The 14,805-nt window shown below is 44.6% G+C and overlaps 1 protein-coding gene across 1 annotated transcript; it reads left to right on the top strand.

Annotated features, from left to right (window-relative positions):
• Positions 1-7,544: 7,544 nt before the first annotated feature.
• Positions 7,545-11,922, top strand: LOC136526097 (uncharacterized). Its single transcript, XM_066518867.1, has 3 exons — positions 7,545-9,721; positions 10,125-10,683; positions 11,785-11,922. The coding sequence occupies exons 1-3, from the start codon at positions 7,545-7,547 to the stop codon at positions 11,920-11,922; spliced, it is 2,874 nt and encodes a 957-aa protein (XP_066374964.1).
• The last annotated feature ends 2,883 nt before the right edge of the window (positions 11,923-14,805 follow it).

The following is a 14,805-nucleotide window of genomic DNA, read 5'->3' on the forward strand; positions in this document are numbered from 1 at the left end:
AGTTGTTATTTTCAACCACTTGTCATCCACAAACGGATGGGCAAACAGAAGTTGTCAACCGTACCTTGTCAACCATGTTTCGTGCTGTGTTGAAAAAGAATTTGAAGCTCTAGGAAGACTGCCTTCCACATGTTGAATTTGCTTATAACAGGGCAGTCCATTCTACAACAAACTCTTGTCCATTTGAAATTGTTTATGGGTTTAAACCGCATACTCCCATGGATCTTTTGCCTTTACCATTACAGGAACAAGTTAACTTGGATGCTACGAAAAGATCAGACTTTATCAAGCAGTTACATGTGAAGACAAGAAAGAATATTGAGAAGAAATCAGCACAATATGCAAAGCAAACAAACAAAGGTAAGAAGAAGGTTACATTCCAGCCAGGAGATCTTGTATGGTTGCATCTACGCAAGGATCGCTTTCCCCAACAGCGTAAGAGTAAGTTATCCCCTAGGGGTGATGGTCCGTTCAAGGTTCTCCAACAGATAAATGATAATGCTTACAAACTTGAGCTGCCACCTGAATATTCCAATGTGAGTACCACATTCAATGTCAAAGACTTGCTTCCATTTCCTGGTGAGCCTGAGTCGAGGACGACTCCTTCCCAAGAGGGGGAGGCTAATGAAGACATTCCTAGCATTCACTCATCTCCAAATGAAGCTACACTTGATATAGCTGGTCCAATTACAAGGAGTAGAGCTAAACAATTGGAGAAGGAAATTCATTCTCAGGTGAACGCTAACCTTATGCTTAATAATCAGATTACATTGAATGAACCTATGCTTTTGAGTACTTGTTTCAATGTTCTTAGGAATGATGGAGTGCACGAACAAGCATGGGATGATGATGGATTCTGCCCGCCAAATATATGCATGGAACCTAGACGTGCATGAGAGAGGAAAGGCCATTCAGCTACCATGAATATCAGCCGTTGAAGTGCAAGCAAATAATTTGGGAGTTAGGAATGCATGCAACCAGCAACTGGGTTGCTGTCCACACACGCTCCAGCATGCATGCAGAGAATACCAACCAGCTAGGCGCCCTACTAGGCTTGGTTATTAATAAAAGTAGTGTTGCAACTTCCCACTACATGTTCTCAATTATTTTCCACCAAACTGAAACTCCACTAGTGCTATATATCCCTGTAATGGATGACATGAACAGGAACTCGTGATTGCAATTTCAGAAATACCAACTCTTGGAATTCTTGTTCCAGCATGAGTCTTGAGAGGCTTGCAAACTTGTTCTTTCGATTCCTGAGGGAGTTGTAGAACGCCGAACTGCGGTTCACCCAGTTTGTGCCTTCACGTCTATACGGCATGATTGCGTGGGCTGTTCGTCGGTACGTGGAAGGGTGATTGTCTCGGTAGTTCGTCACGTGGACAGCCTCGCGGTGCATTGCCTCTTCACCAGGTCGCGCAATGACAATTTATTAAGTTCGCAGATCCTACGAGAAGATCGGGCCACAACAACTTGCTACACGTGCTGCATAGACGTGTGCACATCATACACTATCTCCAAACGGAAAGAAGTGAGATTCCACATGACCCATGTCACCCAGGAGTTCCACTGGGTGCATCCAAATTATTTCCGAGCCTATGGCACGTTTGACGCAAACCATGCAGCTATCTTGCGTTAAGAATAGCACTATCTCCAAATGGAGCTAGATTCCACATGACCAAAGTCACCGAGGAGTTCCATCGGGTGCATCCAAAATGATTTTCGAGCCTATGATACGTTTGATGCAAACTGTGCACCTATCTTGCGACAACATTAGCACTATCTCCAAACGGACCGAAACGAGCTTCCACTTGAGCCTCCTCACCAAGTGCTACCATCGAGTGCGTCCAAAACAATTTCTGAGCCTATGGTACGTCTAGCGCAAACCATGCTCCTATCTTGCACCGACAATAACATTGTCTCAAAATAGAAAGAAGTGAGAGTCCACATGACCCACGTCACCTAGGAGTTCCATCTGGTGTGTCCAAAATGATTTATGAGCCTATGGTACGTTCAACGCAAACCGTGCACCTATCTTGCGGCAAGATTAGCACTATCTCCAAACGGAGCGAGCTTTCACATGACCCTCGTCACCTAGGGTACGATCGGGTGCGTACAAAACAATTTCTGAGCCTATGGTACGTCTAGCATAAACCATGCACCAATCTTGCTCCGACACTAACACTGTCTCCAAACAGAAAGAAGCGAGATTCCACAGGACCCAAGTCACCTAGGAGTTCCATCGGGTGTGTCCAAAATGATTTCCGATCCTATGGTACGTTCGACACAAACCGTGTAACTATCTTTCGTCAAGATTAGCACTATCTCCAAATGGTGCGAGCTTTCACTTGAGCCTCATCACCTAGGAGTACCATTGGGTGCGTCCAAACTGATTTATGAGCCGATGGTACGTTTGGTGCAAAATGTGCACCTATCTTGCACCGACACTTACACTGCCTCCAAACAGAAAGCAGTGAGATTCCACATGACCCATGTCACCGAGGCATTCCATCGGGTGCGTCCAAATAATTTCCGAGCCTATCGCATGTTCGACCCAAACCGTGCAGCTATCTTGCGTCAAGATTAACACTATCTCCAAATGGAGCGAGATTCCACATGACCAATGTCACCTAGGAGTTCCATCGGGTGTGTCCAAATCGATTTTCGAGCCTATGATACGTTCGACGCAAACTATGCACCTATCTTGCGAGAACATTAGCACTATCTCCAAACGGACCGAAACGAGCTTCCACTTGAGCCTCATCACCAAGTGGTACCATCGAGTGTGTCCAAAATGATTTATGAGCCTATGGTCCTGATGAGGACATCAACACCGATCATACATCCACGCCGTCCACGCCGACACCTGCTGGTCCTATTACCCGTGCTCGTGCTCGAACACTTAATCATCAAGTGAGTTCCTTCTTGAGCTCTTGTCCATCCTGTTTAGATCTTGGAGACACATGCACTCTTGTTTTGATTAGGAATCAAGGAGAAGACCGAAAGGGAAAAGGACTCGCGTAGGCTGGATTCGGACTGCAGCACACCTCCAACTTGCGACGGTCGCCACGGTTACATACGGAGTCGGATTGGGGTGATTCTGGACTCGTTGGAAAGCTAATAAAGTCTACTTTCATACGGATCTGACCTCATACTTATATCTGCTCATAAACGGCGTCAACAGCCCAAAAATCACCGAGAGGTCTATTCTGTCCAGGGTGCTGCGCCACCTTAAGTTAGCCCAATGGGCTTGTATCGTTTAGAGTCCAGTAGGGACGCGTCCTAGGGTTGGAGCACGACCCAAACTCTCTTGTGGTCGTCCTCCACATGTCATATACCCCTTAGCCGCCACCAGGAACACTTGGGTTTTGTTTAGATCAAGTTTAGCCTTTGCTACTTGCTTGTAGGCGCGCGTGCTGATCCAGCCGCCCGTCTCCTTGTCTTCGGAACCCCACTCAAAATAAGATTCAGTTTGAGGCTTTCAATTCCATCTTGCAAATTCAGTGCTTGTTTCCTTGTTCTTGCTAGTTCTTCGATTGATTGCAGGACGGGAGCCCTAGTGGCTGGTTGTCGCGCTCCACAAGATCGTGACGGCCTTTGGAGGTGGTGTATCGGTTGCTAAGGCGCGGTCTTGGAAGGCTGTAGTCGGGCCGTGAACGTCATCTCCATCCACCAAATCGAGTGATCTCACGCCTCTCATCGAAAGATCATCTATAAACCCTAGCGGGTTCATATCAGGTCCATATAGCGCAAACCATGCACCAATCTTGCACCAACACTAACACTGTCTCCAAACGGAAAGAAGCCACATTCCACAAGAGCCACGTCGTCTAGGAGTTCCATCTGGTGTGTCCAAAATGATTTCTGAGCCTACGCAAACCATGCACCAATCTTGCACCGACACTAACACTATCTCCAAATGGAAAGAAGCCACATTCCACGTGACCCAAGTCACCTAGGAGTTCCATCGGGTGTGTCCAAAATGATTTCCGAGCTTATGGTACGTTCGACACAAACCGTGCAACTATCCTACATCATGATTAGCACTATCGACAAATGGGGCGAGCTTTCACTTGAGCCTCGTCACCTAGCAGTGCCATCGGGTGCGTCCAAAGCGATTTTTGAGCCGATGGTACGTTTGGCGCAAAATGTGCACCTATCTTGCACCGACACTTACACTGTCTCCAAATGGAAAGAAGTGAGATTCCACAGGACCCATGTCACCTAGCAGTTCCATTGGGTGTGTCCAAATGATTTCCGAGCCTATGGCACGTTCGATGGAAACCGTGCAGCTATCTTGCGTCAAGATTAGCACTATCTCCAAATGGAGCGAGATTCCACATGACCAACGTCACCTAGGAGTTCCATCGGGTGCGTCCAAAATGATTTTCGAGCCTATGATAAGTTCGACGCAAACTGTGCACCTATCTTGTGAAAACATTAGCACTATCTCCAAACAGACCGAAACGAGCTTCCACTTGAGCCTCATCACCTAGTGGTACCATCGAGTGCGTCCAAAACGATTTCTGAGCCTATGGTACGTCTAGCGCAAACCATGCATGTATCTTGCACCGACACTAACACTATCTTAAAACGGAAAGAAGTGAGACTCCACATGACCTACATCACCTAGCAGTTCTATCTGGTGCGTCTAAAATGATTTATGAGCCTATGGTACGTTCAACGCAAACCATGCACCTATCTTGCATCATGATTAGCACTATCTCCAAACAGAGTGAGCTTTCACTTGAGCCTCGTCACCTAGGGTATGATCGGGTGCGTCCAAAACGATTTCTGAGCCTATGGTACATCTAGCACACACCATGCACCAATCTTGCACCGACACTAATACTGTCTCCAAACGGAAAGAAACGACATTCCACATGACCCAAGTCACCTAGGAGTTCCATCGGGTGTGTCCAAAATGATTTCCGAGCCTATGGTACGTTCAACACAAACCGTGCAACTATCTTGCATCAAGATTAGCACTATCTCCAAATGGTGCGAGCCTTCACTTGAGCCTCATCACCTAGGAGTACCAACGGGTGCGTCCAAAGCGATTTCTGAGCCGATGGTACGTTTGGTGCAAAATGTGCACCTATCTTGCACCGACACTTACACTATCTCCAAACAGAAAGAAGTGAGATTCCACATGACCCATGTCACCTAGGAGTTCCACTAGGTGCGTCCAAATGATTTCTGAGCCTATGGCACGTTCGACGCAAATCGTGCAGCTATCTTGCGTCAAGATTAGCACTATCTCCAAATGGAGCTAGATTCCACATGACCAACGTCACCTAGCATTTCCATCGGGTGCGTCCAAAATGATTTTCGAGCATATGATATGTTCGACGCAAACTGTGCACCTATCTTGCGACAGCATTAGCACTATCTCCAAACGGACCGAAACGAGCTTCCACTTGAGCCTCGTCACCTAGTGGTACCATCGGGTGCATCCAAAACGATTTCTGAGCCCCGTCTAGCGCAAACCATGTAATGAGGACATTCCTAGCATTCACTCATTTTCAAATGAAACTCCACTTGATAAAGCTGGTCCAATTACAAGAAGTAGAGCTAAACAATTGGAGAAGGAAATTCATTCTCAGGTGAACGCTAACCTTATGTTTAATAATCAGTTTATGTTGAATGAGCCTATGCTTTTGAGTTCTTGTTCCAATGTCCTTAGGAATGATGGAGTGTATGAACCAGCATGGGATGAAGATGGATTCAAGCCTCTAGACATTTGAACCAAGAAGCCTATGGTGTGCAAGAATAAAATGGTGGTTCATCACCTTTGCATGGAAATGCAACCAGAAGCTAGATGACTGATACATGGTACGAATTCCATGCATCACCGCGGACAGAATACAAGGAGTTAGACGGTGTTCTATATGTGGATGGAAGCATCTTCAAGTCTACTTTCCAACCCATCAAACGGCTCATTATTTGGACTTCCCAATAAAGAGTTATGCTCATTTTAGTAACTGCTATCAGAAGCTGAAAGACGCGTGAACCAGCCACGAAATCCACTGGTGCATGCGCATGCTGCCATTTACTCCAAGCTGAACGTCCCTATCCCTATATATATCTTGTACTAGACAATGAAAGGTCAGATGTTGATTAGCTGAATTCAGAATACACAAACTCGTGGAGTTTTGTTTCTGCGTGAGTCTTGAGAGGCTTGCAACACTTGTTCTTTCGATTCCTGAGGGAGTTGTAGAACGCCGAACTGCGGTTCACCCAGTTCATGCCTTCATGTTTATAGGGCGTGATTGCGTGGGCTGTTTCGTCGGTACGTGGAAGGGTGATTGTCTCGGTAGTTCGTCACATGGACAGCCTCGCGGTGCACTGCCTCTTCACCAGGTCACGCAGTGACAAGTTATCAAGTTCGCGGATCCTACGAGAAGATCGGGCCACAAAACTTGCTACACGCGTTGCATAGGCATGTGCGCATCATCTGGTACCAGAGCCTCCGTTTACTCGTTAGGATTGTTCTTGTTTTTGGTAGGATAGAGTTTATATACCTACTATCCATTAATAGCCAAAAAAGAAAACCTACAGCCCAAATTCATACGTGCTACTAATTTTGTAGTTTGCTTTATCGAGTTTTAATCCTTTAAGATTTGTCTAGTTGCTGAATTTTTCTTTTCCACATCATTCTAGTTGTTATCATTGTTCTAATCATCAAATCGCTTGCTGCATGTACCCACCCATCCCACCCTTGTTCTAATCGTCATTGCTTGCTGCATATATATAACTAAAAAAAACCACCCGTTCCACCCTTGTTTTCTACCCGCCACAAATTCCCCACCCGAGTTTCTTGTTTTTGTGCTGCGCCATCCATCTTAGTTGATCCTTATGTGCCCCTTTAGTTGAAAGTTGTGCTGCATTTCTCACAAAGGTTAAAAGAAAAGATGTATATGGGTCAAAAGAAGGACTGAAAACAACGAGTTCTTGTTCAAAAAAAAAGGAAAGAAAAGAAATAAAAGAGAATTGTGTTCAGCACACCACAAAGGGGTTTGGGCAGCAACAAGTTTCGGTTGGTGCAATTGGTGTTCATCTATCCACTTCCTACATCTTGTTCCTTTCTTTGAGCATCTTTTCCTTTATATTCAGCAACTTAGACTTGAGTTCTTGGATTATTATTCGGTTTTGCATTACTACATTTCAGCGCATTCCATTTACATATTACCCCACCAAGCTCCACTTAAAAGCACCGTGAGCTGTTGCACCGTAGTCTCTTCACTCTTCCACTACAGATTGCAGCCCCGGTTCTTGCCCTTTCCAGGAAGAGAAAGAACTTGTTCAGCAAGTGGTGAGGGAGTGATTCCACATATATTCCACATATATATTGTCCTTTTTTCCCCCTCTACTAATATGGCAGGACGTGGAGATGGTGCCGCTGTTTCGGTGGAAGAATTCCAGGAGCTGCGTACACAAATGAATGATTTGATGCAACAACTACAAACTCTCCAATTGAACATGCCTCATAGAGAACCACCACCAAATGAGGATGATGACAATGAGGATAATGAGGCACCATGTCGTGCCGCTGGTCACATGGACGTGGTGGGTTTGGCCATGGTTTTGGTCGTGCTCGGCGCGTTCTAGTTGGAGGTAGAGATTATGATGGTGATGATGATATGTTGTCCGACATGGATGATCATCGACATGGTGGTGGCCATCATGGTTATCGTGACCGCCATCGTCGTCGTAATGATGATGGTTTAAGAAACATGAAAGTGTCTATTCCCCCTTTCAGCGGACAGGAGAATGCTGATGCTTATTTTGAATGGGAGACCAAGGTGGAACAAATATTTGATTTGTATGAATACTCTGCTGAAAAGAAGGCAAAGCTTGCAGCCATTGAGTTTAAAGGCTGTGCCATAACTTGGTGGAATCAGGTCCGTACTGAATATCAGAGAGTTGGGCATGTTTGTATAACTTGGGAAGACATGAAGAGAGAAATGCGACGTTGTTTTGTTCCAGCATATTACTCTCGTGATCTACATTTGAAGCTGAAACGTCTTGTGCAAGGTACTCGTACTGTTGATGAATATTTTCAAGAATTGGAAATGTGTGTACTTTGTACAGGGATAGCTGAAGATGAGGAATCCACAATGGCTCGGTTTCTAGTTGGCCTCAATAAACCCATTGCTGATAAAGTGGATATGACAACCTACACATGTCTCACCGAGTTGGTTCATTTTGCAAAGAGGGCTGAAAGGCAAATTGCTACGTCTTACAAATACAATGCTTCATGGCGTCATTCCCAACAGCAAGGGGATGTCACGCCTCAATTCCAACAGCAAGGAGCTGCAACGCCCAAATCTTCATCTCATGGAGCAAATAGATATCTTCCAACTTCTTCCAAACAATTGGATGTGAAAGGTAATGCTGTGAGTTCAAGTCAGCCCACTTCTTCTACTGCAGCCACCCAACGCAAGACAAGCATGATTCAGTGTTTTAAGTGTGGTGGTCATGGGCATAAGCAAGCTGAAAGTCCCAATCGTCGTACTATTATTGCACTTGCTGATGGTTCTTATGATTCCCAAAGTGAAGAGGAGGACGAGTTTAACAATGTATTTGCAGATCTTAATCTCAACACTTGTGAGTATTCAGCAGAGGATGGTACATTTGAGCTAGGTCTAAATTGTTTAGCCATTCAACCTATTCCAACTTTTGCTCACAATGACCTATTACAAGATGTTGTTTCTCCATCTTTCGACGAGATTACTAGTGATGATTTTGATGAGTTGCTTGCTGATTTTCCTGATTTGACGCGTTCTATAATGAACACACCATCTCCTTCTTTGGTGGTGAGGCGAGTTCTTTCCACTCAATTTGTTGCTGCTGAACAAGGACAACGCCATAATTTGTTTCAATCCAGATGCAAAGTGAAAGGACAAGTGTGCCGTTTCATCATAGATGGTGGGAGCTGCAATAATATTGTTAGTGCTTTGCTTGTTGCGAAGCTTGGCTTGCAGCCACGTCGCCATCCACATCCATACCATATGCAATGGTTGAATAATTCCGGGACAGTTAAGGTTTTAGCCATGATTCGTTTGTCATTTTCCATTGGTGATTATCATGGAGAGGTTGATTGTGATATTGTCCCCATGCAAGCATGCCATTTGCTGCTTGGTCGGCCCTGGCAATTTGATGTGGATTCGGTGCATTTTGGACAGTCTAACAAATACACTTTCATTGCCAATGACAAGAAGGTGGTTCTTGTTCCATTATCTCCAGAGGAGATACATGTTTCAGATGTGGCTCGCATGAAAAGAGAGGAATCTAAAAAAAGAAAACTGAGTGAGACCCACAACACTAGTATGGAAGATAGTTCTAAAGCATCCAGCCACATAAAGCCTCATTCCACTTTAAAACAGCCACACCAAACTAAGTGCTTATTTGTGAGCAGGAGTGATTTGAGAGATGTGACAAACACTACAGCCCCATTCTTTGTACTGTTGTACAAGGAGGTTTTACTTTCCACTAACGACTTACCTTGCTCGCTGCCTAGTGTTGTTCTTGATTTGTTACAGGACTTTGAGGATGTTTTTCCTGATGAGCAACCAGCTGGACTTCCCCCACTTCGCGGCATTGAGCATCAAATTGACTTCCCTGGTGCTTCTCTTCCCAACCGTCCAGCATACCGCACAAACCTCGAAGAAACAAAGGAAATTCAGCAACAGGTAAAAGAGCTTTTGGACAAAGGGTATGTTTGTGAATCCTTATCACCATGTGCTGTTCCTGTTTTGTTAGTTCCAAAGAAAGATGGTTCTTGGCGTATGTATGTTGATTGTCGTGCTATCAATGCTATAACTATTCGATATCGTCACCCTACTCCAAGGCTTGATGACATGTTAGATGAGCTGAGTGGTTCAACTATTTTCACCAAGATTGATTTACGTAGTGGTTATCATCAAATTCGAATGAAAATAGGTGATGAATGGAAAACAACATTTAAAACTAAATTTGGTCTCTATGAATGGCTTGTGATGCCCTTTGGTTTGACAAATGCTCCTTCAACTTTTATGCGTTTGATGAATCATGTGTTAAGAGCTTTCATTGGCAAATTTGTTGTTGTTTATTTTTTATGATATCCTGATCTATAGCAGATCATTTGATGAACACCTTGATCATATCCGTCAAGTTCTTGCTGTTTTGAGAGCTGACAAATTGTATGGAAACATTGCTAAATGCACATTTTGCACAGACCGTGTTGTTTTTCTTGGATTTGTTGTTTCTGCAGATGGAATTCAAGTTGATGAAGGAAAGGTTAAAGCAATAAAGGATTGGCCTACACCTACAAATGTGAGTCAAGTTCGAAGTTTTCATGGTCTTGCAGGTTTTTACAGGCGTTTTGTTAAAGATTTCAGCACCATCGCTGCACCCCTCAACAATTTGACAAAGAAGGATGTTCCATTCAAGTGGGGTGATGAACAAGACCAAGCCTTCAATGAGCTGAAAATAAAGCTTTGTGAAGCACCGCTGCTACAACTTCCTGATTTTGGTAAGACATTTGAGATCGAATGTGATGCAAGTGGTATTGGCATAGGAGGTGTACTACTTCAAGAAGGTAAACCTGTTGCCTACTTTTCTAAAAAGTTGAATGGTCTACATCTGAATTATTCTGTCTATGATAAAGAGCTTTATGCCTTAGTTCGAGTTTTGGAAGTTTGGCAACATTATTTGTTACCTAAAGAATTTGTCATCCATTCTGATCATGAAGCTTTGAAATATCTAAAAAGTCAAGGCAAACTGAACCGTAGACATGCTAAATGGATTGAGTTCATTGAAACATTTCCCTATGTTGTAAAACATAAGCGTGGAAAAGATAACATTGTTGCCGATGCCTTATCACGGAGATGTGGTTTGGTTACACAATTAGATACAAAAGTGCTTGGTTTGGAATCCATTAAAACACTCTATGCAGCTGATTCTGATTTTAAAGAACCTTTCTCTCATTGCATTGCTGGAAAAGGCTAGGACAAGTATTATGTGCATGATGGTTTTTTATTTCACACTAACCAACTATGCATTCCAGCCTGCTCGATTCGTCAAGTTCTTTTGCAGGAAGCACATGCTGGTGGCTTAGCTGGTCATTTTGGCGTCAAAAAGACATTGGACATGCTCTCTGATCATTTCTTTTGGCCACATATGCGACGTGATGTCCAGCGACATGTTGCACGCTGCATAATCTGCTTGAAAGCTAAGTCCCGCCTTAATCCCCATGGTCTTTATACTCCATTACCAGTTCCGAATGTACCTTGGGAAGATCTATCCATGGATTTTATTTTGGGGTTACCTCGGTCTCAGAGGGGGAGGGATTCTATCTTTGTTGTTGTTGACCGATTCTCTAAAATGGCACATTTTATTCCATGTCATAAGAACGACGATGCTTCACACGTTGCTAATTTGTTTTTTAGGGAGATCATTCGTTTACATGGAGTACCAAGGACTATTGTTTCAGATCGGGATACAAAATTTCTAAGCTATTTTTGGAAGACGTTATGGGCTAAACTTGGTACAAAGTTGTTATTTTCCACCACTTGTCATCCGCAAACCGATGGGCAAACTGAAGTTGTCAACCGTACCTTGTCCACCATGTTGCGTGCTATGTTGAAAAAGAATTTGAAGCAGTGGGAAGACTGCCTTCCACATGTTGAATTTGCTTATAACAGGGCAGTCCATTCCACAACAAACTTTTGTCCATTTGAAATTGTTTATGGGTTTAAACCGCATACTCCCATGGATCTTTTGCCTTTACCATTACAGGAACAAGTTAACTTGGATGCAGCAAAGAGATCAGATTTTCTCAAGAAGCTACATGATGAGACAAGAAGGAATATCGAGAAGAAATCAGCACAATATGCAAAGCAAGCGAACAAAGGTAAGAAGAAGGTTACATTCTAGCCCGGAGACCTCGTGTGGTTGCATCTACGCAAGGATCGATTTCCCCAACAGCGCAAGAGTAAGTTATCTCCTAGGGGTGATGGTCCGTTCAAGGTTTTACACAAGATAAATGATAATGCTTACAAAATTGAGCTGCCACCTGAATATTCCAATGTGAGTACAACATTCAATGTCAAAGACTTGCTTCCATTTGTTGGTGAGCCTGAGTCGAGGACGACTCCTTCTCAAGAGGGGGAGGCTAATGAGGACATTCCTAGCATTCACTCATCTTCAAATGAAACTCCACTTGATAAAGCTGGTCCAATTACAAGAAGTAGAGCTAAACAATTGGAGAAGGAAATTCATTCTCAGGTGAACGCTAACCTTATGTTTAATAATCAGTTTATGTTGAATGAGCCTATGCTTTTGAGTTCTTGTTCCAATGTCCTTAGGAATGATGGAGTGTATGAACCAGCATGGGATGAAGATGGATTCAAGCCTCTGGTGATGAGGACATCAACACCGATCATACATCCACGCCGTCCACGCCGACACCTGCTGGTCCTATTACCCGTGCTCGTGCTCGAACACTTAATCATCAAGTGAGTTCCTTCTTGAGCTCTTGTCCATCCTGTTTAGATCTTGGAGACACGTGCACTCTTGTTTTGATTAGGAATCAAGGAGAAGACCGAAAGGGAAAAGGACTCGCGTAGGCTGGATTTGGACTGCAGCACACCTCCAACTTGCGACAGTCGCCACGGTTACATACGGAGTCGGATTGGGGTGATTCTGGACTTGTTGGAAAGCTAATAAAGTCTACTTTCATACGGATCTGACCTCATACTCATACCTGCTCATAAACGGCGTCAACAGCCCAAAAATCACCGAGAGGTCTATTCTATCCAGGGTGCTGCGCCACCTTAAGTTAGCCCAATGGGCTTGTATCGTTTAGAGTCCAGTAGGGACGCGTCCTAGGGTTGGAGCACGACCCAAACTCTCTTGTGGTCGTCCTCCACACGTCATATACCCCTTAGCCGCCACCAGGAACACTTGGGTTTTGTTTAGATCAAGTTTAGCCTTTGCTACTTGCTTGTAGGCGCGCGTGCTGATCCAGCCGCCCGTCTCCTTGTCTTCGGAACCCCACTCAAAATAAGATTCAGTTTGAGGCTTTCAATTTCATCTTGCAAATTCAGTGCTTGTTTCCTTGTTCTTGCTAGTTCTTCGATTGCTTGCAGGACGGGAGCCCTAGTGGCTGGTTGTCGCGCTCCACAAGATCGTGACGGCCTTTGGAGGTGGTGTATCGGTTGCTAAGGCGCGGTCTTGGAAGGCTGTAGTCGGGCCGTGAACGTCATCTCCATCCACCAAATCGAGTGATCTCACGCCTCTCATCGAAAGATCGTCCATAAACCCTAGCGGGTTCATATCATCTGGACATTTGAACCAAGAAGCCTATGGTGTGCAAGAATAAAATGGTGGTTCATCACCTTTGCATGGAAATGCAACCAGAAGCTAGATGACTGATACATGGTACGAATTCCAAGCATCACCGCGGACAGAATACTAGTTAGACGGTGTTCTATATGTGGATGGAAGCGTCTTCAAGTCTACTTTCCAGCCCATCAAACGGCTCATTATTTGGACTTCCCAATAAAGAGTTATGCTCATTTTAGTAACTGCTATCAGAAGCTGAAAGACGCGCGAACCAGCCACGAAATCCACTGGTGCATGCGCATGCTGCCATTTACTCCAAGCTGATCGTCCCTATCCCTATATATATCTTGTACTAGACAATGAAAGGTCAGATGTTGATTAGCTGAATTCAGAATACACAAACTCGTGGAGTTTTGTTTATGCGTGAGTCTTGCGAGGCTTGCAACACTTGTTCTTTCGATTCCTGAGGGAGTTGTAGAACGCCGAACTGTGGTTCACCTAGTTCGTGCCTTCACGTCTATAGGGCCTGATTGCGTGGGCTGTTTCGTCGGTACGTGGAAGGGTGATTGTCTCGGTAGTTCGTCATGTGGACAGCCTCGCGGTGCACTGCCTCTTGACCAGGTCACACAGCGACAAGTTATCAAGTTCACGGATCCTACGAGAAGATCGGGCCACAAAACTTGCTACACGCGTTGCATAGGCGTGTGCGCATCACCATGCACCTATCTTGCACCGACACTAACACTGTCTCAAAACAGAAAGAAGTGAGACTCCACATGACCCACGTCACCTAGGAGTTCCATCTGGTGCGTCCAAAATGATTTATGAGCCTATGGTACGTTCGACGCAAACTATGCACCTATCTTGCGACAAGATTAGCACTATCTCCAAACAGAGCGAGCTTTCACAAGAGCCTCATCACCTAGGGTACGATCGGGTGCGTCCAAAACGATTTCTGAGCCTATGGTACGTCTAGCGCAAACCATGCACCAATCTTGCACCGACAATAACACTGTCTCAAAATAGAAAGAAGCGAGACTCCACATGACCCACGTCACCTATGAGTTCCATCGGGTGTGTCCAAAATGATTTCCGATCCTATGGTATGTTTGACACAAACCGTGTAACTATCTTTCGTTAAGATTAGCACTATCACCAAATGGTGTGAGCTTTCACTTGAGCCTCATCACCTAGGAGTACCATCGGGTGCGTCCAAACTGATTTATGAGCCGATGGTACGTTTGGCGCAAAATGTGCACCTATCTTGCACCGACACTTACACTGCCTCCAAACAGAAAGAAGTGACATTCCACATGACCCATGTCACCGAGGCGTTCCATCGGGTGCGTCCAAACAATTTTCGAGCCTATCGCATATTCGACGCAAACCGTGCAGCTATCTTGCATCAAGATTAACACTATCTCCAAATGGAGCGAGATTCCACATGACCAACGTCACCTAGGAGTTCCATCG

This window comes from Miscanthus floridulus, chromosome 19 (assembly GCF_019320115.1).
Source record: "Miscanthus floridulus cultivar M001 chromosome 19, ASM1932011v1, whole genome shotgun sequence".
NCBI classification, from domain to species: domain Eukaryota; kingdom Viridiplantae; phylum Streptophyta; class Magnoliopsida; order Poales; family Poaceae; genus Miscanthus; species Miscanthus floridulus.